The 25,807-nt window shown below is 40.5% G+C and overlaps 1 protein-coding gene and 1 long non-coding RNA gene across 2 annotated transcripts; both read right to left on the reverse strand.

Annotated features, from left to right (window-relative positions):
- Positions 1-16,505: 16,505 nt before the first annotated feature.
- LOC309502959 lies at positions 16,506-18,334 on the reverse strand. Its single transcript, XR_014207437.1, has 3 exons — positions 18,001-18,334; positions 17,325-17,401; positions 16,506-16,891 (listed from the first exon to the last, which is right to left on the reverse strand). It is a non-coding gene; the product is annotated as an uncharacterized lncRNA (long non-coding RNA).
- Positions 18,335-19,229: 895 nt separating this feature from the next.
- On the reverse strand, positions 19,230-20,255 carry LOC309502951 (gamma-crystallin M2-like). The gene is made up of 2 exons (XM_082175625.1): positions 19,759-20,255; positions 19,230-19,522 (listed from the first exon to the last, which is right to left on the reverse strand). The coding sequence occupies exons 1-2, from the start codon at positions 19,951-19,953 to the stop codon at positions 19,250-19,252; spliced, it is 468 nt and encodes a 155-aa protein (XP_082031751.1). The 5' UTR covers positions 19,954-20,255; the 3' UTR covers positions 19,230-19,249.
- Positions 20,256-25,807: the final 5,552 nt, after the last annotated feature.

Below are 25,807 nucleotides of genomic sequence, written 5' to 3' on the forward strand. Positions count from 1 at the left end.
TGAAATGAAATATACACTACCGTTCAGAAGTTGAAATCGATAAGATTTTTAAAATGTTTTAAAAAGAAGTCTCTTCTGCTCAAAGCTGCATTTATTTGATAAAAAGTAATATTGTGAAATATTGTGACTGTTTTCTATGTGAATATACAGTAAAGTGTAATTTATATCTTGTGATCAAAGCTGAATTTTCAGCATCATTACTCCAGTCTTCAGTGTCACATGATCCTTCAGAAATCACTCTAATATGAGGATTTGATGATCAACAAACAGTTATGATTATTAATGTTGGAAACAGTTCATATTTGTGTGGAAATCAAATCAAGTATATTTGTATAGCGCTTTTCACAATACAGATTGTATCAAAGCAGCTTTACAGTATTTAATTAAAATAAAATAATACAACAAGGTTTGTTTCTAGTGGAATTTATTGATTGATAGAATAAAATTAAATATCCCCAAAATATTCCCAACTGAGCAAGCCAAAACCGTCATACATTTTATTTTCAGGATTTTTTGATGAATAGAAAGTTCAAAAGAACAGCATTTATTTGAAACAGAATCTTCTGTTACATTATACATGTCTTTACTGTCACTTTTGATCAATTAAATGCAACCGTACTGAATAAAAGTATTAATTTCTTTCCCAACATTTTTTTATAAATTCTAACCGCAAGCTTTTGAATGGTAGTGTATAATACTACAAAAGTTTATATTTCAGATAAACTTTCTATTCATCAAACTATTTTTTTTTTAAATACTGTAAATAACGGTTTTCAACATTGATATTAATCATAAATGTTTGTTGAGCATCAAATCATCATATTAGGATTTCTGAAGGATCATGTGATGAACACTTAGAGTAACGATGGTGAAAATTCAGCTTTGATCACAGAAATAAATTATATTTTATTGTATTATTATTTTACATTGTAATAATATTTCATAATATTACTGTTTTTACTGTATTTTGGATCAAATCAATGCAGGCTTGGTGAACAGAAGAGACTCTTGAATTTTTGAATAGTGTACATCCAACAGAATGATTCTAGCTTTATTTACCAATGTAGTATTTACCCTAAAAACAACTGGATGATTGATGTGACACTGTGATAATGTTTGTTCCAAAAGACTTGATTAAATGCATGAAACTTGTTTATTATAAATTGTGGCAAAACAGGCTGTCAGCCTGTGTGTTGGTTGGGATTTTTCAACTATTTCAGCACATACGATTTTTAAATAGTTACGTCCAGTAGGTGGCGGCAAAGCACTGTCATGAGTGAGTGAGTCAGCAGACTATTCAACCATTTCAGTGAAAAAGGCTGCTTTATTCATAAACAAACAATACTATGGCAATCAAAATAAATCATTGCTATTTCAAGAGTGAATCCCGCATAAATGCGTATGTAATTCCCAAAACTTTGCCGTGTTTATACAGCCTTTGGTCCTAGCAGCATGAAAAACAAGTCATATACAAATAAATACAAATTCTGAATGGATATTAGAAAGCGCACAACGAGCGCTCCCTTTATAATTACTAAAAATCTGTTATCCATCTTCATCGAGATCTCTAGCACTAGCACTCCTGTAGAACCAGGACTGTTAATTATGAAAAAAATAGTAACGTAAGCCAAATGTTTCCAATATATGCTAGGAATATAAAAGCCCCGACATGGAGTGGATAACTGTTAGATATAAAGTAGAAAGATATATAGCGAGAGACAATTACCCCTCAAAAAAGTCAGTAAGAAGCTTTCTCTTCCCGACTGCGAGTGGAGGTTTATAAGGATGGCTGACGCGAAACAGTCGTTCCGAAGCTTTGCGAGATCCCGAAGCGCAGATGTTTCGAAACACCAGAGCCCGTCTACGGAGAGCCTGCCCACTCCCTATTAAGCCCTATTGTACCGAATTTTGGTTGTAGTACCACCAGAGTTCCACTGGGGGCGCTCGCCATGAGTGCAAAATGAATGGGAGTCAATGGGGCTAGACGGCTAAATTTGTCTCTTTCACCCGATTGCCATTGAGAAATCTCAGATCTGATTGTAGATTTTGCAAGTTCAACATGGGTTTTAGGTCGAAAGTTGAATGAACGAGTACTTATGTCGTTTTGATTTCTTACAGGTTGAGTTGTTGTTGCCCATAACACGCTAGCATTCTGCTAATGACGCCAGCATTCTGACGTCATTGACATTTTGAAAGACTTTTTAAAGCAAATAAGTGACTCTAAAAAATCTAACACCCAGCAATGTGTAATTTCTTTGCATCTCCTTTCGAATACAACATTCAAATTACTAGACAAAAAATTATATCCTGAGAAAAGTGGATTTTGAGGGGTATACCGCCATTGACCTCCATTCATTCTGCACTCGTCCTGTGAGCGCCCTCATATGGAATCAGAGTGGAACTGCAACCAGTTCAGAAGCCGGAAGTGTAGTGAGAGTGAAACTTCTCGCCATATTAGACATTCTCTGGAAACACTGATCCGAAGCGTGATTCAAAACACCTATGTCACGTGACTATGGCCAAACGAAGCCTCGAAGTGTTTCACTAAGTGTTTCATCAGGTGTGGTCCGCCGAATCAGCGTTTGATTGACACGGTCGGGAACAGACCACACAGTCGCACATCTGTATAAAAGTGAAATCAACGCATATTGACCTCGTGGGTTTTTGTGAGAGGAGTTTGATTTTGAGATAGCGGATTTTTGGTGATATAGTGACATAGTGCGATTTGATTAGTTATAGGCTATTTAGGCTTGCATTTAAATTTAACTGGAATTTAAATGAAACTGGAAAGAGATAGCAGTAATCTTTCCTCATTTGTATGTCCTAGCTAAAAAAAATATCTCCGCCGTCTGCGTCAATGGCCTCGTGGTCAGTGCGCCGACATGTAGCGTCTTTGCACTCGGGCGTCCCGAGTTCGAGTCCCGGCTCGTGGACCTTTCCCGCCTCGTTTTTTTGTCATCTCTCTACTGTCCTGTCACAATAAAAGGAAAATCACCAAAACAATATATATATATATATATATATATATATATATATATATATATATATATATATATTGCATGCCAGCAACAAGTGTCCCTTGTGAGAGGATTTTTTCAAAGGCTGGAGAAATTATCTGTAAAAAAAGAAGTAGTCTAAGTCCTTCCACAGCAGAGAAATTAATATTTTTGAATAAAAATCTCAAAAAAAGTGAGACATTGTGGCTTGATTTCTTTTATTAATATTCATTTTGCAAGACCAAAATAACATTATGCACAGTGAGGAGCCTATAGGTTACAATCTTCACATATTAGAAAATTATAATAATAAAAAAACAACACATTTTTTTAATGGCTCGTCAAGGTTGTTTCAGATCAACACCTGCAAGTGACCACTAGGTGTCACCGTTGAGACGGGTGTCGGATTGATTCGAAGCCTCGAAACAATATGGCACATTTGGTTCAACTGTTTCATTGCTTCACGAGGCCTCGATCTGGCCATCACTAGAGGTTTATTTTTCTCCATATTTTAAAAGCTAAAATTAGCTTCACCGGAGCGGCGCCAAACAAACAGTCCTGTCAGTCGACGATGTCATGCGCGCGCACAGCGCTCTTTAGGCGGGGCGTTTACATTTTAAAGAGACATGACAACTAGCCTATAAACACACTTAAAATAAATTATTGTAAATAATCAATTCATGATATTTACTGTATCCTTTGCATGCATTTATTTTGATTTGTCATTATTATTTTTACTAAAATAAAAATATCCGAGGGACCCCCCTAATTCTATTTTTTACTTCTTATGGGGGGTCCCTAATACCTTATGGGGGGTCCCGGATCCCCCCAGCCCCCCCTCAATTCGAGCACTGGCGAATGGACACAAAGTGGTCAAGTGTATAACTAGACGCGGCAGGCGCGAATTTGACGCGCTATTCGCGTCCGGTGTGAACGCACAGTTATACTTTAAAATGTAATCCCGCGCCGCATGATTCCCTATGGGTGTTTCACACAGTATGCGGCGGTGAAATCGCCGCGCGACTACGGCTTTTCTCAAGTAGTGGAAGAGTTTTGTGCAGCATTTAGGACTTCCAAAATAATCTGGCGGGCCAGAAAATATTGCTGGCGGGCCAGTTTTGGCCCGCGGGCCGCCAGTTGTTGTTCCCTGCTATAGATTAACGACATCAAAGCAGATGGGACATTCTTTAAAACGTCTTCTTCATTCGGGTTCGGACAGCGTGAGGGAGCGCAATAATGACAGCATTTTAGCAGATTTCTTTTGGCCGTAAAGCAATTGTTTACATCGCGAGACCTGATATCACGCGAGACTTCCTGACGCAGCGGCCGGTGGCCCGCCGGCTCAAAGTTGCAAGTGCGTATTTTCCGCTCACGGGCACCAGGGGGGTGCGAAACGACCACCATTCAACCCGAAATAAGTAATATAACCATTCCAATGACTCCGAAGCTGTTCAGTTAAGGTAAAAAAAGTTACTTAGTTCACCTTTAACTTACCTCCGGAATCTTGCTAGTTACTGGCGCGAATTGGCGCTTTGTTGCAGTTGCCTTTAAACACATACAAAAATGGAAGTAAATATTAAATTCCATTAAAAAAAAACTATAATATGTTATAGTTTGCAAACTAATACTAAACCTAGAAAGGTGGCAGCTAGCCAAATAAAACTTAGCTAACATTCAATGTTATTTTCTCATCAGTAGGCCAACATTATCTACAACCAAAACAGAATTTCACATTAGTTAATTTATTGTTAATGTAAACTAACGTTAAGCGTTGCTCGTTGGCGTATTTTAACTCGACAACAAAGTCTGTAAAATGAAACGTCAGCGCAGTTTACCGTGGTAAAGTTCGTTACCGCCATGTAGTAGGCTATAACAGGTTAAACTGGGCACATTCCTGTCAACACACACAGAATGTTTTTTTTACCTTGCTTGCTGGTCTCTCTCTCGGTGAAGTGAATTCCGTCTCTTCCCCGGGCCAGACTCGAATGGCGCGGTCCAACAAAAGACAGTCAGAACCCAGTGATATTACACTGGATGCTCCGGCACGACACGACACGACACGACAAGACAAATTATGCGCCGTTATATTTCTGACGTACGGTACTCCGAGTCCAAGCGCTCGTGCTATTTCTGACAAGGGACAAACAGGTTCGCATTTTGCATTAATGGTCCGGTCCGGTCGCTTCAATGTGTCCAATATAGACAGTCTCTGGCTATTATAGCGTTGTAGACACGCAGTGTAAGGCAAAAATTAGGAAATAAAAAGCACGATGGAATGGTGCCAGCCAGAGAGACCGTTACGTCAAATACAGTAGTATACAGCAAATTTTAAAAAAATACAGTAAGTCTCTGTATGTGGTGTTAGACAAATACAGTAGTATACAGCAAATTTTAAAAATACAGTAAGTCACTGTATGTGGTGTTAGACGTCACAGGAAATTCCCATGATGCAATGGGAATCACAGTTATTTACTGTAAAGAGAAATAGCAGTATAATACTGGGGGATTTAAAGTAAATAACTGTAGAAATTACAGAAAAGTCTAACAGTGTAAAGTATATCAAAGTCGCAAATTTCTAATTTACAAGTGGTTCAAAATGCAGCAGCGAGATTTCTGAAATGTAAAAAAAATTACGCTTGTCACTCCCCTTCTGAAAGACATACATTGGTTGCCAGTTAATTATAAAAAAAGAGTTTAAAATTATTTGTCTATACATTTTTACATAATCAAATGCTGAGCTATGTGTTATGGAACAGAGACTCAAGACAGGGATAAAGTCAAATAGACGTTTCTTTATTTTATTTAACACAGATGAGCAAAAGGTAATTCAGGTGAGTATCAGCACAACGGTGGTAGTAGATCAAATTGCAGTCCAGCTAAAATTTAAATAGATTTAATACTGGATAGTGGGGTGCACTATAGGAAGTTAAGGCAAGCCTCAAAAACTGCAATATCAGCATAGTACATTAAATATATATATATATATATATATATATATATATATATATATATATATATATATATATATATATATATATATATATATATATATACATACATATTAAATCAGTGTGTAAAAGATATCCATCATCAGATCTACTTTTTTCTGAGTTGTGCCTGTGAAATAATCTATGGTATTGCCTGAGCAACTATTCCAATCACAGAATATATGCACTTTGGTGTTTTATGTACAACCATTCTCAAAGACTGTGCAAACCACAAACTAAAACTGTATATGTGTGGAATAATGATAGTATTGAAACCTTAAAAGGATGCTTCTCCTGCACCAACTGGAACCTCTTTCAAAGTTTGGACTTGGAGACTATTACAGATTACATACATTTCTGTAAAGATAATGTGTTAAACCAAAAATGTATAAATTAATAACTATATACAAAAATAATTAATCTGATATATCTAAGGAAATTAAATAGTGCATAGTACAAACAAAAATGGCATTTAGGAGAGGGGACCTTGTAGCTATGAAATATGCACATAAGGAATTGAACTATAAACTAAGGGAAGCTAGGAGGAAGGAGAGGGAGACATTTGAAATTCATTGTTTGACTAACACTAAAAAATTATGGGATTCTATGAAATATATGACAAATATAGCTCCAGCCAAAAGATCTATCAATGTGATAGATGAGGGGCCAAAGGCAAATTAGTTGAACAATTTTTATTGTAGGTATGAAGTGTAGCCCGGTGAGCCTAAAGAAACTAAATTTGAAAGTAACGTTTATTTTACATTATAATGTGTATATTTTATTTAGTCTGTGCCTTTACAGTGTTTTCATGTATATAGTTATATAATTATATATAATATTATTTAATGTTTAATATCTGATTTACGTACTGACGTATGACGCAATTGATGAGAGGAAGGGCGTGGCTGAATGATAGGGAGAGGAAGGAGAAACGAGACGAGTCGGACGAGGAAAAGATTGTGAAGGCTAAATAATATTAGGATTTTCACACGATAATCCCGTATATACAGACTTAATCAGTCATTGGTATTGTTGCTTTGCTAATAAGAACTTTATTTAGCAATTATTTGTGATATTCGTCCTGGATTTCACTCCATGCGCTCGTGAGGTGATTCGCGCGAGCAACGAGCCGATCACATTCGGGAGGCGAACCAGATAGCGCTCCGGGTGACCGGAAAAGCCCGGAGTTCCTCTGGCAACGAGGGATAGATCGTCACAACAGATAGCGCTCCGGGTGACCGGAAAAGCCCGGAGTTCCTCTGTTGCATCGCGGGAGAGTGAGACAGCCGCTCGCGCGCGCTGTCGTCGACCTGGTCGTATCGCGGGACACATCACGTTCGGGAAAACATCAGGCCTGCAACGTAGAGTGTGTGTGTGAATGAGAGCGTGAATGTGGGCCCATTTAAGTGAGTTTTGATTTAAATTACTGAGTAGTTCATTGAGTATATTTGAAGACTGTGTTATTGAGTTAAACAGTTATACATTTGAGGGTGTTTAACACTTGTGAGATAAGTGTTTGGTTTATTTTCTGAAATTTTAAATCCTTTAAACTTATTTAATTTGATATTTAATTTTATTCCAAAAGACTGTTTTGAATTTTCATATTTTATTTCATTACATTTCACATTCAAAATAGCCTACATAAAAAGACTCATAAGACAAGTATTTGATTCAATAGTCTTTATTGCTGCTGAAGGGAATGGAATACATGTGATTATTATAGGTAATCATAATAGTGACACGAATATTTACCCAGGCCCCAGCTTTAATATAGCGGGTATCATTACTGGGGTTACATAAATTGGAGGCACCGCTGGGATCCATTTCCCTTATTACTACAGCAGCATTAGCCTAGTAAAAGAGTTTTTTTTGTGTGTGTGTGTGTGTTCTAGTAGAAAGTAACAGTTTAGCTCTAGCTATGGCTCATTTGCAGACCCCTATCTCAGTCCCTGACTTGAAAAGTTGGTGTCGAGGTGAAGGCATTGATCCCGAGTATGCCATCATTGTAAGTAGAATTCCAGAAGAGACAGATGTTTCTAAAATTGAAGACACTATGCATTCTATCAAAGCCCTTGGAAGAGTCAGGGTAAGAGGACGGATGTATAGCCAAGAATCACAGTCTCTGATAGTTCTCTGTGAATGTCGTGAGAAGGTGCAAGCAGAGAGACTTCCTCTTGATGTATTGCCTGCTGATGGATCATACCCATGGATCCTGAGTGCTAACAGAATGGAGGGTAATGCTTTGGATGGAGAAGGGGAAAGTTTCGTCGCGCCTGATGAATCAGTGCTAAGAGAAGAACGTCAAGGATCAAGTTCACCTAACTTGTTAAATGCTTCTACGCCTGAGTCTATCATCAGGGCGGTGGGTGAATTGCTTGCTAAAACCACCAAAATCTCAAGTGATAGCAGTTCTTTTAGACGGCTGAGGACCTTTTCGGGTATCACTCCCATTCCGGGCGGAGAGGATAATTTAGAGAATTGGATGGAACAAGCAATGCTCATGGTTGAGGAAAGTGATCGTTCCGAAAAAGAAAAGAAGTTAAGGATTGTGGAGAGTTTGCGTGGACCAGCCTTGGAGATTATCCAAGCAGTAAGGTTTACCAATGCTGAAGCATCTCCAAAAGAGTACCTAGCAGCTATTGAAAGTGCTTTTGGAAGCTCAGAGTCTGGTGAAGATCTGTATTTCAAGTTCAGAGCACTACGGCAACGTCATGGAGAATGCTTGTCGGATTTTCTGAGGAGACTAGAGAAAATCTTGATCAGGGTTGTACAAAGGGGAGGCCTACCTGCCCAGTCTGCTGGAAAAGCACGTCTGGAGCAGCTCATCAGAGGAGCAACCCAGTCTGACATCATGCTGCTTCAGTTACGGCTAAGGGAACGAAAGAGTAACCCACCTGATTTCCTAGATCTGCTACATGAGATTCGGGAAGAGGAGGTACGAGAAGCTGAAAGACGAAAGTCTAATCCAACAGTTCGTCAAGTGCAAGTTGGAAGTGAGAATATCAAAGATCCATTCTTTCAAGAGCTTGCAACTGAGATCAAAGACTTACGAGCTATGGTGGCAGAGTTAACCGTTAAGTCAAAGGATGATGTGATTGCTGAAAAGAAACATAAAAGCCAGCAAGCCTCAGAGTTCACTGATGAAAGTTATGAGGTACAAGCTCTGAAGAAAGAAGTGAAAAAACTCAGACAGCAAGTGAAAGTGATGGCTGTACAACCATCATCTAAAGTGGAGAAAGAAACTTCTTCAGAAGGAAACCAAGCATGTTCAGTGAAGTTCACCCGATCAAAAGTATCCGGATCTTCAAAAAGCTCAGAAGATTACTTCTGCTACAGGTGTGGAGGTGACGGACACATTGCTTCAAAATGCAAAGCTCCTGTAAATGAGAAGAAAGTGATTCAGAAGCTCATTCAATCTCTGAGAAAAGCTAGAGGAAAACAGAAGAATGAAGAGGCTCCCGAAGAGGAACATAACTGTTCTGTGAAGAGAAGTGTGGTTCAAGTCAAACCATCCATCAGTATCCCTGAAGGACTAGTGGGACCATCTTCTGTTATTCCAGTGAAGGTAAATGGAACGCCTTGTCAAGCTTTGCTGGACAGTGGATCTGTAGTAACCATTATCTTTGAAGAATGGTATAACCAATACCTGGCTGATACTCCAATTCACCCCATTTCTGGACTAGCTGTCTGGGGCTTGAGTGATTCTAGTTTCCCATATCGTGGCTATGTGGAAGTGCAGTTGCAATTTCCGGAGAAGTTGACAGGAGTGCAACAATCCATCAGTGTGTTGGCTTTAGTGTGTCCAGAGCCTCATGGACCCAAACAGGTTCCATTACTCATTGGTACCAATGCCAGTATGTTCCAGCGCTTAGCCCAGCTTTGTAAAGAGTCTGCTGGAGTAGACATTGTTAGCACAATGCCAATAAATCTTCAGAAGGCAAAGACGTTCAAAATGGAAGCCAGAGAACAGACAAACTGAAATTCACTGGTCAGGTCCAGGTCCACTCAGTATTCCGCCAAGGAGTGAGTGTAAAGCTACCTGCAAAGTCAAGTTGATGCAATCCATTGACAAGAGCATCTTAGTTGTTGATCAACCGTCAACCTCTAGTAGTCCTGCTGAGGTTCTAGTAAAGCCTACTATCATTCCCTCATCAGCGATCCAAGTGAACCGATTCCCTGTGCTGGATACACCACTGAAGTTGCTACTACTGTGGAGAAAAAACATTCAGCAAGGGGATCACCAGTAGATCCATGCTTGTTTAATTTTGGAGATTCACCGATTCCAAAATGTTGGAAGGATAGGCTTTCCCAAAAACTGTCGGAGAGAACGAATGTCTTTTCACTCCATGAATGGGATGTTGGATGTGCTAAAGGAGTGGAACACCACATTCGCCTGAGTGACAGCACCCCATTTCGAGAGAGATCCCGTAGGCTAGCACCTGCTGACATTGATGACATACGCCGTCATCTTCATGAGTTGTTGGCCGCTGGAATCATCAAAGAGTCCAGGAGTTCATATGCTTCCCCTATTGTTGTGGCCAGAAAGAAGAATGGAACGGTGCGTATGTGTATCGACTATAGAACCCTAAACACAAGAACCATCCCAGATCAATACACAGTGCCGAGGATTGACGAAGCTTTAGATTGTCTTACGGGCAGCAGATGGTTCTCCGTTTTAGATCTAAGGAGCGGGTATTATCAGATCCAGATGGCTGATGAAGACAAGGACAAGACCGCTTTCATATGCCCGCTTGGGTTCTATCAGTTTGAAAGGATGCCACAAGGAATCTCTGGAGCCCCTGCTACGTTCCAGAGATTAATGGAAAAGGCCGTAGGGGACATGAATCTGTTGGAAGTACTTGTGTACTTGGACGATCTCATAGTGTTCGGTAAAACACTAGAAGAACATGAAGAACGTCTGCTAAAAGTCCTAGATAGACTTGAAGAAAGTGGATTAAAAGTTTAACTTGACAAGTGCCAGTTCTGTCAACCTCAGGTCAAATATGTGGGGCATATCATTTCTGAGAAGGGTATTGCCACCGATCCCGCAAAGGTTGAAGCTGTGACCAATTGGAAGCAACCCACTGATTTGAAATCCCTCAGATCATTCCTGGGATTCTGTGGGTACTACAGGCGCTTCATAGCAAATTACTCTGCTATAGTCAGACCCCTTACTGAGCTCACCGAGGGATATCTGCCTACTCTGCATGGCAAGAGAGCAGTAAAGAACAAAGGGATTTACTACAAGGAGTCTGAAGCTTTTGGGGGCAGGTGGACGGAAGAATGTACGGAGGCATTCAAGAAGGTCATCCATTGTCTTACTAACGCACCAGTGTTGGCATTTGCTGATTCAACCAGGCCCTACATTCTGCATGTAGACGCCAGCCTGAATGGGTTGGGAGCAGTTTTAAACCAGGAGTACCCAGAAGGCTTAAGGCCAGTAGCATATGCCAGCCGCAAGCTGAAGGCATCTGAACAGCGTTACCCTGTCTACCAACTTGAGTTTTTAGCACTCAAGTGGGCAGTGGTAGACAAGTTTCATGATTACTTGTATGGTGCACGATTTACAGTAAGAACAGACAACAACCCACTTACTTACATACTTACCACTGCAAAGCTCAATGCAGCTGGTCACCGGTGGTTAGCTGCGCTTTCCACATACAACTTCAACATACAGTATAAACCTGGAAAAAACAACATTGATGCTGATGCTCTGTCGCACAATTTTTCTTCCACTGCAGAAGAACAAGATTGGCAAGAAATATCACCTTCTGGTATTCAGGCCCTGTGCAAGACAACGAACACTCAAAAGTGTGTAGAGCAGTTAGGAGTGTCCCCTGAAGTCATACCTGAATGCTATGCATTTCCCACCAGACTAGACGTTGGTTCCCTTGAGCATTTGAGTTCCCATGACTTAATAAAAGCTCAGGAAGAAGACCCTGTTATTTCTCCAGTGAGACATGCTGTGAAAAAAGGGCAGTTGTTTTCATTATCCAGGGACAAAGATCCTGAAGTACACCTACTACAGAAAGAAGGATCCAAACTTGTAGTAAGGAGAGGACTATTATTCCGGGTTGTAAAGAGACAACAACATGAAGAGTGTCTTCAACTTGTTTTACCGCAGAAGTATCGGTCCATGGTCTTACAGTCCCTGCATGATGAAACTGGGCATCTAGGAGTAGATAAGACCACTGTCTTGATAAAAGATCGTTTCTATTGGCCAAAGATGTCAAATGAAATTGACCAGTATGTGAAGAACTGCGGAAAGTGTATTCTTCGTAAGACACAACCCCAAAGAGCCGCACCTTTGAAGCAGATCACCAGCAATGGTCCCATGGATCTTGTTTGTATTGATTTCTTGTCCCTGGAGCCTGATTCACGAGGAGTGTTCAACATCCTGGTAGTTACTGATCACTATACTAGGTACGCTCAAGCTTTTCCGACGAAAGACCAAAAAGCTCTCACAGTTGCCAAAGTGTTATGTGAAAGGTATTTTGTTCACTACGGATTACCAGCACGTATACATTCGGATCAGGGACGTGACTTTGAAAGCAAGTTAATCCATGAGTTGCTGAAAATGTTGGGGATTCAAAAGTCAAGAACGACTCCATATCATCCGCAGGGGGACCCGCAGCCAGAACGGTTCAACCGAACTTTGCTGTCGATGCTTGGGACTCTTGACAAGTCTCAGAAGCAAAAGTGGAGTCAGCATGTCAGTCAACTAGTACATGCTTATAATTGTACAAGAAACGACGCAACCGGATATTCTCCCTATGTCCTCATGTTTGGACGAGAAGCAAGACTCCCAATTGATCTCTGTTTCTCTGTCTCATCTGAAGGCGAAGCAGAAAATTACCAGCAATATGTATCTAAGCTAAGAACAGACCTAAAAAGGGCCTACCAAGTAGCTTCAGATGCTGCAGACAAGAGCCACCAGAAGAACAAAAGACTTCATGATAAGAGAGTTTGAGACCAAATACTTGAAGAAGGAGATCGAGTTCTACTGAGAAATCTAGGAGTCACAGGAAAGAACAAACTGGGAAACAAATGGAGTTCCTTACCGTATGTGGTCGTCAGTAAGATGCCAAACTTACCTGTCTACCGTGTAAAACCTGAGAAAGGTAAGGGAATTGTCAAGACATTGCATAGAAATCATCTTCTGCCTATAGGATATCTGGTAAGAATGCCAAAAGAGACAGAGGAAAAGAAAGTATCTCAGAGACCAGCAACAAGGTCCCAGACTAATTCCTCTACATGAAGCAGGAACAACTGATGTACCTGTGGAGGAAATGTATGATGAGGATGAGTTATCTTCAGATTGTGAGAATGTTGATGCATACATACCTTTAGAAAGTCTGGAAGAACTTCGAAGATTACCAGAGTCCCAGAATCTAAGGTCTGTTCTACAGGAAAGAAGAGTGTCTGTTCCTGTAGAGAGTGAATCAAAAAGTGACAACAGTGAGGGAAAAGTGATACACTTTATTGAAGATTCTGAGCCAAAGAGGATGGGTGACACTCTGGAAAGAGAAAGACATGATGATGACACAACGCAAGAAGTTGAAAGACCTAACACTCCAGTGGTAGAAGGGAATAACTTACCTTTTCCTGAAGAACCTGACGGTGAAAATAATCCCTATGGTCTGGAGCCAGCTAGAGAAATTAGGTCTAAAAGAGAAATAAAGCCTGTAGTAAAACTCAGTTATGATGAGTTAGGTAAATCTACAAACCGCCCAATATATACCATTACCCGTGGTATGCCGGTGCACTGCAGTTTTGTTTCAGAGGGTTGGAGAAGTAATTGTAACACTGTGTGGTGCCACCCTCTTGCTACTTGCCATAAATGCAGTAGAGTACCTGAGAGAAAAAGAATTAAACACCTGTAAAGTCCCAAAAGTTTGATGAGGACCTCAAACATTTAGAAGGGGGAGGGTGTAGCCCGGTGAGCCTAAAGAAACTAAATTTGAAAGTAAAGTTTATTTTACATTATAATTTGTATATTTTATTTAGTCTGTGCCTTTACAGTGTTTTCATTTGTATTTATATAGTTATATAATTATATATAATATTATTTAATGTTTAATATCTGATTTACGTACTGACGTATGACGCAATTGATGAGAGGAAGGGCGTGGCTGAATGATAGGGAGAGGAAGGAGAAACGAGACGAGTCGGACGAGGAAAAGATTGTGAAGGCTAAATATTAGGATTTTCACACGATAATCCCGTATATACAGACTTAATCAGTCATTGGTATTGTTGCTTTGCTAATAAGAACTTTATTTAGCAATTATTTGTGATATTCGTCCTGGATTTCACTCCATGCGCTCGTGAGGTGATTCGCGCGAGCAACGAGCCGATCACATTCGGGAGGCGAACCAGATAGCGCTCCGGGTGACCGGAAAAGCCCGGAGTTCCTCTGGCAACGAGGGATAGATCGTCACAACAGATAGCGCTCCGGGTGACCGGAAAAGCCCGGAGTTCCTCTGTTGCATCGCGGGAGAGTGAGACAGCCGCTCGCGCGCGCTGTCGTCGACCTGGTCGTATCGCGGGACACATCGCGTTCGGGAAAACATCAGGCCTGCAACGTAGAGTGTGTGTGTGAATGAGAGCGTGAATGTGGGCCCATTTAAGTGAGTTTTGATTTAAATTACTGAGTAGTTCATTGAGTATATTTGAAGACTGTGTTATTGAGTTAAACAGTTATACATTTGAGGGTGTTTAACACTTGTGAGATAAGTGTTTGGTTTATTTTCTGAAATTGTAAATCCTTTAAACTTATTTAATTTGATATTTTATTTTATTCCAAAAGACTGTTTTGAATTTTCATATTTTATTTTATTACATTTCACATTCAAAATACATAAAAAGACTCATAAGACAAGTATTTGATTCAATAGTCTTTATTGCTGCTGAAGGGAATGGAATACATGTGATTATTATAGGTAATCATAATAGTGACACGAATACTTACCCAGGCCCCAGCTTTAATATAGCGGGTATCATTACTGGGGTTACAGAAGTAAGAGACTTCTCAAAGGAGCAGGAAACTGTACTGGATGCTTTATCTGTATTGGATTACTCTAAAGTAACTATTGACCAGCATATGGTGGAGAGACTGTTTTCACATGTCTGTCCCAGCAAGGCTTCTGGGCCAGATGACATTTCTGGGCGATTATTGAAATCATGCAGTGAAGAGCAGCAGAAGCCTGGTGCCCCATTTATTAGAAGTCTTTAGACAAGCATACAGTTCCCTCAATTTGGAAGAGTTCTATTATTATCCCTGTCCCAAAAAAGGTTAGCTGTAAGGAGAATGAGTATATCATCCAGTGGCACCTACTTCAATAGTAATGAAGTGTTTTGAGAAAATTATGATTAATTTAGTAAAAACAGAGGTCAGCGGTCTATCAGACCCATTTCAATTTGCATATGAGCAATAGAAGTACAGATGATGCTGTTATAGCCATAGCACATTTCATAAAAAGGCATCTAGAGGATTCTAGCTCGTATGCATGTCTTTTATTTGTAGATTTTAGCTCAGCTTTTAATATGCTGCAGCCGAAATTCTTAATTGTGAGGCTGAATGATTTTAAAGTTCATCCTTTTATTATAAAATGGTATTATTCTTTCTTAACCAATCGCAGGCAGCAGGTCAGAGTTAATGGAACACTATCTGAATTTAGAACTTTAAGCACAGGAGCCCCTCAGGGCTGTGTTAGTTCACCGGTTTTGTTCACCTTGTACACGGATGATTGCAGAAGGTGTTATTCTAATAATTACATCATTACATTCTCAGATGATACTGCAATTTTAGGTTTATTGAAAAAGAAAGGGGACTTGTCTGAATATTTTTCAGAGATTGGAAGGTTTATGATTTGGTGTGAAGACAACCACCTAGCTCTGAATGTCAATAAGACAAATGAGATGGTGTTTGACCCAGAGGAGTTAGTGATCACAGGCCTGTGATCATCCATCACACAGGTCCCTTCATATAAATATCTTGGTGTCTATAAATAAACAATTTTTTTATGTCATCTGATACTTTATGGTGTTGATCAAAAGAGTATAATAATAATGTTAATAATAACTTGGACTTATACAGCACCTTTCATGGTACCCAAGGTCGCTTAACAAATGGGGGGTGGGCAGGGATGGGGCAGAGCAGACGTGGAGGGGTTGACTGTTCCAGAGTGTGGGAGCATTGGCAGAGAAAGCCCTTACCTTACCTTACCTTACCTTACCTTACCTTACCTTACCTGTTGCATCGTTGTTTACTTGATCTTTTGTTCACTCGGATATTTGTGGGAACAGATTTCAGATATAATCTGACACAAAGTTGTATAACTCAACTACACTCTAAAAACTCCTGGGTCAAAAATAACCCATTATGGGTTATTTTTGACCCAACTCCTGGGTTAAAAAGGGACCAACTAATTTATGGGTTATTTCAACTCAGAAAATTGGGTTATGCTTTTTGACCCAAATTCTGGTTTAAATACCTGACCCAAATGTTGGGTTTAAAAAAACCCAACATCTGGGTAGAAATAACCCAAAAATTAGTTGATCCTTTTTTAACCCAGGAGTTGGGTCAAAAATAACCTAACTTGGGTCACTATCCCAGTATGCCTTATTTCAGAAAATAAAACTTTGTTTTACATTATATTACACACTTCAAGCACTTTTAAATTTTTATTGCATTAAATAAAAATCTATAAGAAAAAATACACACTTGGACATGTTTATTTTCATATTTGTTTTAGGTCACACTGTAATAACAATATTAGAAATAAAAAATAGAAAAATAAACAACAATTCTCAGAAGAGCCTCAGGAATTTAAGCCTGGGGCCAACTTTGGGGACAAGATTTTTGATAGTGTCCTCATCAAAGAGAAGAAATGCCTCCTCATCTATCTGAAAGACAGAAAACAAGACAACATGAGTATTGTTAATAAGTCGAGACAATTGTGAACCACTCACCAGACACTCTTTCATTATCAAGCTAACAAATAATCACTTTTAAGGGAATGCAGTGGCTTTTTTTTTTTTTTTTTTTTTTTTTTTGTGGCCCAAATTGCTAGTTAACTAATGTGGTTCTTTTGCAGCATTAACATTACCCATTTTGTGTGAATTACATATTTTCTTTCATTAAAAAGTGTAATGACAGCCCATTCTTATGCATAACAGCTTAAAGACAAGGCACAATAATCTTTTAGGGTTGTACATACCCCACTGTCGAAGAAGTTGTGACTTTCACAAAATCTTGCACTGACACATTTAAGTCTTATTAAAAAAAAAATGTAGGTATAGAGAGATGATATAAGGGCAATAAGAGTAAAATGCTCACCTCTAAAATTCTCTGTCAGCTCAGACAGCTGCCACTCAGTTAGCTTATCAGCGACAAAACTGTCCATTCAAAATGACCTGGAGAAAACATAGCAATATAACGTTAGAGGTTAGCAACAATTTGAAGACTTGACCCGCTTCTTTAACTCTCACTACTTCAGCCAGTAGAGCACTGTATAATATTAAGCACGGCACAGCTGGTAAACATAACTAAACTATTGTGTTGCCTCGTCGCTCGTCATGTTGCAGGCTATGGGGCTCGCACACCGGACGAGAAGCGCCGCGTCGCGTCTAGGACAACTCGAGGTATCGCTCACCGGACGTGCACTCTCTCAAGAGGCTCGCACACCGGACGCGAAGCGCAGCGTCTATAAAATTCGAACACATTTGAACACAGTGTAACGGACACACACACACACACCGGCGGTCTGTCCGCGGCACCCAGCAACGGCTCAGGACCGTGTTCAAAATCGCGTCCGGTGTGCGATAACGTTACCTCGAGTTGTCCTAGATGTTGTCGTGATAGCCGCGGCTACATGCCAACCACAGAATTACCACGGCTGACGCTAGTCTCAACGTAACAACGTATTTTTTTTTAGCAAATGGTGCTAAACTAGCAACAGGGACATGGACACAGAAAAGTTAACATTACATCAACACTGAAAATACTCTCTTACCTTGAATATAGATGAAGTTGCACCGATGAAGCACAGGCCAAAACGGATCGAGCGCGAAGCGACGGTTATTTCAAACGACTGTTGTGAGAAAATTCCAGAACAACTGCGAGAGAGAGAGAGAGAGAAAGCCAACCCTATAACCCAGAACATGGGTTACTCTTTGAAAAATAACCCAGAAACCCAAACAACCCATGAATTGGGTCAAAATATTAGCCCTATAACCCAGAAAATGGTTACTCTCTGAAAAAATAACCCATAATTTTAACCCAACACAAATAACCCAGAAAATGGGTTGAAGAAATAACCCAGGAGTTTTTAGAGTGTAGTTTTACTAGAACTTGGTGCTGAATTTGACACTGTAGATCATAACATTTCTTTGGACAAGGTTGACAATCTTGTGGACGTTTGTGAATCATATCTGTCAGATCACCACCACATTAAATGAGCTATTTGACTTAACACATGAAAAATGTATGGTGTGCCTCATACAGTAGATCAATCTTTGGCCTTTGGGTGTTCCTTGAACACATTCTTTTTTAGATGATTTTTAGGAAACAAGGTGTTACCTTTTTTTGTTGTTGAGGATCTGCTCTGTATTCCAAACCACATGAAATTTCATTTTTTTATGTCGTTGGACTTCAGTTCTAACAAAGGGTACTACTACCCTTTGGCATCCTGGCCAAATTTGCCCCTTGGCCTCTGTCCATCATGGCCTCCTAATCATCCCCATATATACTGATTGGCTTCATCACTGTCTCCTCTCCACCAGTAAGCTGGTGTGTGGTGGGCGTTCTGGCGCAATATGGCTGCCGTCGCATCATTCAAGTGGATGCTGCACATTGGTGGTGGTTGAGGAGATTCCCCCATCTATGTAAAGCGCTTTGAGGTCTCAGAAAAAGCACTATATAAATGTAACAAATTATTACTAGTCATTTGACCAGGAGCTTTGATAAGTATGCTATCCAAGTAAAGTATCTGTATCTATATGGTTCCACTGTTAAGACATGTTATTCTGCGAAAGAGCTGAGTAGCTTGTCATTTGAAATCCAAAATCCTAATATTAGCACAGAATGTATTTAAAAAAAATACAGTAATTGATTATTCTTTTTTCTTTTCTTAATTTATTTTGCATCATGAGAACTTTGTTTGTTTGTCCATTACTCATGCAGATATTTATGGCATAATGATTTTCAAGACACAATGTTTAGTGTTCTCGTGAAATAGTTTTATTATTAGACACACTGAAATGCTAGTACCAAGAGTCCATGATACGCCTCATGCTCATGAATCTCATGCCACCCATATTGCTGAAGCTCCTGTACTCTCCAGGCCTGAAGTAGGACATCCTGCCTCTGTAGTGGGGCTGCTCATACATGAGCCAGTGGCCGTCCATCACATGACAGGACTGACAGTGAGACATGCGGTAACGGTCCATGGTGTTGTCACAGTCATCCATCATCTCGTACATCTGACCCATGAAGTTCTCCCTCTCGTAGATCCTCATTCTGTAGGATCCCCTGTGCTGTAGTGGAAGAGAAGTCCATTATTTTCAAGTTTGTCAGGCAGAATGAACATAAAATGTAAATATCTATCAATAATTAGGTCTGTCTCAAATCACCATTCTTATAGGATCCTCTGTTATTTTCAAACATTTTTCTCTAACCCTCAATAACTAGAATTAGTTCTCTGATTTATGCTTCTAAATAAATATGAATTAAAATATTTCATTTATTACAAATACTTCAATGCGGAGCTCACCATGGGGATCATACGGCAGGACCTGATGCAGTTGCTCATTCCAAACATAGACATGTAATCAGCGTACTCGCCCCTTTTAAAGAAATATCCATTTCCCATGTAGTTGGGATTATCATACATCATCCAGCATCCACTCTCCACTCTGCAAGAGTGACAGCGACTCATGTAGGAGTGCATGTCAGCACAGTCGCCCATACAGTCGTAAGAGCGACCCTGGAAGTTCCTGTCCTCAAAAAAGGTGACCTGAAAAATAAAAGTTTTAGTGATTTAAAGTGAAATATACCAAATAAAACGCATATGAAGTTAAAATATGTGTAAATGGCAGCTGGAACAAGGTTTACCTTCATGGTTGTGCTGTCTGATCCTCAGTAGGAAAGGAAAAGCTGAAGCTGATTCTGGTTGTTGACTGACTGCTGTCACCTGTGCTTTTATACTAGACCAAGACTAAAGACTATACAGCACCTATTGTTAGTCAATTCCTGACTGTGCAAGTTGGAATAGAGGCCATTCTAGCTAAATCTTGGTATGTAGATCATAGTGTTCACATTTTGTTAGGACAAATTATAATAATTTTCTAACATTTACATTAGTCAAAAAGAATGTGAATCTGTAAAACACTTAAGTTAATCTAGGTTAATGTTAATATCTGCATATTGTAATATTTTAATTAAATTCAATAAATTAAGTTATATAAATTTATGTTAAGGGGTTATCAACAAACATTAACAATAGTTTATTTAATGAACAATAGTATGGTGTATTCATAAATTAGCGGTAATGTAGTGATTGTTGAAAATATATTTTGTGATAACACATATTTCTCTTAACAAATCGAATATTCTTGTAATGTTACTATAATTCTTAAAATAAACATGTAAAGTTTTACTGAAATACTTAGTAGACAGAATGTGACACAATCATTGGATCTGAGATATGTATAAATGTATGTTAGCGACCAAATATTTTAACTTTTGATTTAAATTCTAGCACACACACACACACTAACACAAAAAAAAATACTATTGAAGAAATTAAACATTCACTAAGTTATCTCCAAAGCTCTCTCTGTTGTAGCTTATTAGACTATTATGCTGCCTCAAACGCCTGTATGAAATCAGTTTTAGCTGTGTGTGCTGTCATGACCCGCTTTGCCGTGCTGCTGGGCAGCTTGTGGTTTGTCTGTGTTTTATGGTTGCCGTCTGTCTGTCTGTTTGAGTCCTACAGGTGGAGCTGTAGGCTGGTCGTGAAGGTTAATGGATGACCTGTTAAAAGAAGCATTCCGGGTGCTCGCGGGTCTCTTTCCTCTTCGGGCCGTCGGTCCGTGCGGCTGGGGGCTGCCTCGCTTGTCGCACTTACCTCCTCTCACCACCTGTTCCATTCTACTGATGAACATTACACTTTTGGTTAACCATTACATTTACTGATACACTTCTATTTTCTGTTAAATAAACACTCTTTGCTAAATGTAGCAAGCGGTGTGGTCTCCCTTCTTATGTTGCGATCACTGTATGAGCCAAGTGGTCGTAACATATGGGGGCTCGTCCGTTTAGTCTTTAAGTTTGATAAGTAACGTTAGGCTGCTTTAATTCCTAGTAGTGGGTTACTAGTGTGTGTAGTGCTGCGTTAGGTAATTCAGCCGGTTTATGAATGAGTGAAGTAAGTTGAGTCTGTCAAGCTCGCGGATTGTTTTGGGAGAGCCACACTGATTTTGTGTGTGTGTGTGTTTAGGAGGGAGAGTTGAGATAAGGGGCGTTTTTGTTTCAGTCGTTTGGTGAGTAAGGTTCGGTAGCAGTTTGGGTGGCTGGACGGGAAATTTTGTGGAGCCATGTTTTGTCCCCAATTAGTGCGCTTTGGCGTTGTGGGTCTAGCTTACTGTCACTGAGGTCTGAACGAGGGCACCGCCGTGGAGCACCGGCTGGAGTGACTTTGTCGGGACAGTACGACTCCAGCGGTATGGGTGAGTGAATTATCCTTGTTCTTGGACTTTGGTGTGAAGATAGGTTAGGATAGTAGGGGGGTGAATGTTAGGGGGATGCTCCAGCATTAGTCTGTCTGGTTACCTGAACTGTATCGACTTTATAACCGGTTTGGCTGGATTTGTTGTGGATTGGAAAGTGTACTGATGGTCATGTTGGAGGAGTTTTTAGCAGCTCCGTCTGAGCGTTTGTTGGTGGGGTTAACTAGGGAACAATTGTTAAAGGTGGCCGAGTATTACGCGATTGAGTTGCCGGCCGTACTTAAATCCGCCAAGAAGAAGGAATTTGTGGGTTTTATTCGCAAGTTCTTAAAAGAGAAGCAGGTTTTGCCTGATGTAACCCCAATCAGTCCTAGTCCAGAAATACAAATTAACGAGATTGCTGCTGTTCCTGAGTCTATCGTTAAGCCTAAAATGCAGCTTAAGTCCAGCGATTTAACCTTTGAACAACAAAAACAACTGTTGAGGATAGAGATGGATATAGAATTGGAGAAAAAGAAATTAGAGTTGGAGCAAAAGAGATTGGAATTTGAGCAATTTAAATTGGAGAAGGAACAAGAGATGCTGGAGAAGCGTTTAGAGCAGGAAAGTGAGCAGAAACGTTTGGAAGTGCATGAAAAAGAGAAAGACCGTTTGTTAGAATTAGAAAAACGTAGAAGTGAAGAACAGGAACGAGACGTAGAAAGAACTTGGCTGAGACTACTTTCTGAGGGGAGAATTGATCGAAATTCTACCGGTAAGTCAGATCTAGCTGGTATGATAAGGTTCCTGCCGAAATTTAACGAACGGGAACCGGATATTTTTTTTTCTTTATTCGAAAACATAGCCACTGATCGTGGTTGGGAGGACGAGGACAAAACAGTGCTTTTGCAGACTGTATTAGTGGGTCGCGCGCAGGAGGCGTTTGTGGCTTTGGCACCTGCCGAGAGAAAGAATTATAATAGCGTAAAACAGGCAGTCTTAAAATGTTATGAACTTGTTCCAGAAGCTTATCGGCAACGTTTCAGAAATTGGCGAAAAGGTGAGAGACAAACCCATACCGAAGTGGCAAGAGATTTGAGTAGTTTTTTCAATCGTTGGCTTGCCGCTGAGGGTGTGGAAATGTTTGATGCGCTGCGAGATTTGCTGATTCTGGAACAGTTTAAAAATATCTTGCCTGAGAGAATAGCTATTTATGTGAATGAGCATGAAGTTAAGACTGTTGCGGAGGCTGCTGTTCTCGCCGACGGTTTTGTGTTGACGCACAAGAGTAAAGTACGTGAGTATTTTCCACGTTATGAATATGGCCATAGGGAATATCGATCAGGTCCGGTTAAATTTGATCATTTAATGAAGAATAAAACACGGGAGACTGAGGTTGTTGGTGAGAGGTGCAATTATTGTTTGGAAAGAGGACATTGGAAGCGAGAGTGTCCAGTGTTGGGTGCGCGAAATAAGGTCAGAACTGCAAATGGAAAAGCTGTTGGTTGCGTGTCTTCTGTTGTGCATTCAGAGGGGCCTGTTGTGTTTCATGTGGATCAGTTCTCTGGTTCGGAAGTTTTGAATGTCGTTCAGCCTGACGCTAGTGAGGAGAAAGATCTTGGAGCTGTGTCTAGGGGTGAGCGTGAAACTTCTGGGGTGTCTGATGTGTCGAACTATGCGCCATTCATTAGTGACGGTTTTGTCTCGTGGGTGGGGGATGCGCACAGAGTCCCAGTGAAAATCTTGAGGGACACAGGAGCCTCAGAGAGCTTTATTTGTGCTTCAGTTTTGCCATTTTCTCCAGTATCAGATACTGGGAAGTGTGTTTTGATTCGTGGAATAGGCCTGCAGTCTTTCCCAGTGCCTTTGCACAGAGTTCAGTTATTTTCAGGATTTGTAAATGGCGAGATTACAATTGCCGTGAGACCCTCTTTACCTGTATATGGCATTGATATCATTTTGGGCAATAATTTGGGTGGGTGTTTAGTGTCCCCACCGCCTGTGGTTACTGTTGAGCCTTTACCATTAGAGGAGCCAGATAAGTGTTTGCAAGATTTTCCAGAGGTTTTTACTGCCTGCGCTGTGGCGCGTGCAATGGCTCGCGCGCAGATAGGTGCACAATCTGATGTGTCTAAGAAGGCTGTGTCTGGTTTGTTTATTCCAGAATTACCTGCGCCGTTGTCTTATGATGAGCTGGTTGAAGCTCAAGGAAAGGATCAGAGTCTGGGAAAATTTTTTGCTCTAGCTGCAGCTGACCCAGGTAAAGGTTATCTGGTGCAAAATGGTCTCTTGCTTCGAAAGTGGTCATCTTGTGTTGATCCTGATGTGGCAGATCAGGTGATGCAGGTCGTGGTACCTGACAAGTATCACGATTTAGTTTTAAAAACAGCACATGGCATAGAGTCTGGACATTTTGGTGTTAAGAAGACCTATAATCATATACTACAACATTTTTATTGGCCACGGATCAAGCGGGACGTAAGAAGGTTTGTGAGAACTTGTCATTTTTGTCAAATGGCAGGGAAGCCTAATACTACAATTAAGCCTGCTCCCTTACAGCCCATTCAGTCCGTAGGCACGCCGTTTGAACACATCATTATTGATTGTGTAGGTCCTTTAACTCCATCGAAAACTGGATGTACATATCTGTTTACAGTAATGTGCCAGGCGACACGGTATCCGGCTGCATATGCGTTAAGGGCAATAACCACAAAGTCCATTATGAAATGTTTGTCACAGTTTATTTCTGTTTTTGGGATCCCGAAGATAATTCAAAGCGACCGAGGTTCAAACTTCACCTCCAAAACGTTTGCGGCTGCTTTGAGGTTGTTACGTGTGAAGCACAATTTGAGCAGTGCCTATCATGCTCAAAGCCAGGAGGCGCTGGAACGTTTTCATGCAACTTTGAAATCTCTGTTACGTGCATATTGCATTGAAATGAGGAAGGATTGGGAAGAGGCTTTACCATGGCTTTTGTTGGCGGCCCATGGAGTTGTTCAAGAAAGCACAGGGTTTTGTCCTAATGACTTAGTTTTTGGTCACAAAGTACGAACATCTTTGTCTGTTTTGAGCACTGAATTAGATCAGTCAAAAACCCCTGCCAGTTTGGTGGAGTATGTTAATGGTTTCCGCCGTAAATTATTTTTGTCTTGGAAGTTGGCTAGGGAACATCTGAGTGCGGCTCAGGACAGAATGAAACAGCGGTATGATCGTAAGGCGGAGGCCAGGGTGTTTAATCCGGGTGATCAGGTGGTAGCATTGCTGCCCATCCCAGGTTCGTCTTTGACAGCAAAGTATTTAGGCCCTTTTACGATCATGCGTAAAGTCTCTGAGACAAATTATTTGTTGTCTACTCCTGAACGTAGGAGATCAACGCAGCTGTGCCATGTTAATTTGCTGAAGCCGTACTACTCTACATCTTCGGGGGTGGTGGGGGATCATGCGGACAGTCCTGTGGGTTTGGCTGTTGTAGAGGGGCTGCCGAACGTCGCTCAGGTGGCAGCTGAGGATGGGGTGCAGTTTCCAGACGATGCAGTTTTACATGGGTGTTTGAATAACACGCAGAAGCTGGCTGAACTGGATAGTATGTTGGGGCATTTAAGTGGGGGACAGCGCGATGAGTTCAAGTTTTTAATTTCTGAATTTTCGTCTTTATTTTCGGACACTCCGACCTGTACAAGTTTAATCGAGCATGATATTGACACACAGGGTGCCCGTCCGGTTAAGCAGAGGTTTTATCGACTGCCTCTAGAGAAGCGTAAAAGTATGGAGGCCAGTGTTCAATATCTTCTCGATAACGGTCTGGCTAAACCATCCTATTCCAGCTGGGCATCACCGTGTTTGTTGGTTAAAAAATCGGATCAGACATATAGGTTTTATACAGATTATAGGAAGGTTAATGCATTGACAAAAGCCGATTCCTTTCCATTACCTCGTATGGAGGATTGTGTGGACCAGGTTGGCAGTGCACGGTACGTTAGTAAATTTGATTTGTTGAAAGGGTATTACCAGGTACCATTAACACCTAGGGCGCAGGAGGTGTCTGCATTTGTTACATCTTCTGGGTTGTACTCTTATTCTAGGATGAGTTTTGGCCTTCGGAACGCCCCCTCA

The sequence above is a fragment of the Leuciscus leuciscus genome, assembly GCF_965113295.1.
Source record: "Leuciscus leuciscus genome assembly, chromosome: 7".
NCBI classification, from domain to species: Eukaryota; Metazoa; Chordata; class Actinopteri; order Cypriniformes; family Leuciscidae; genus Leuciscus; species Leuciscus leuciscus.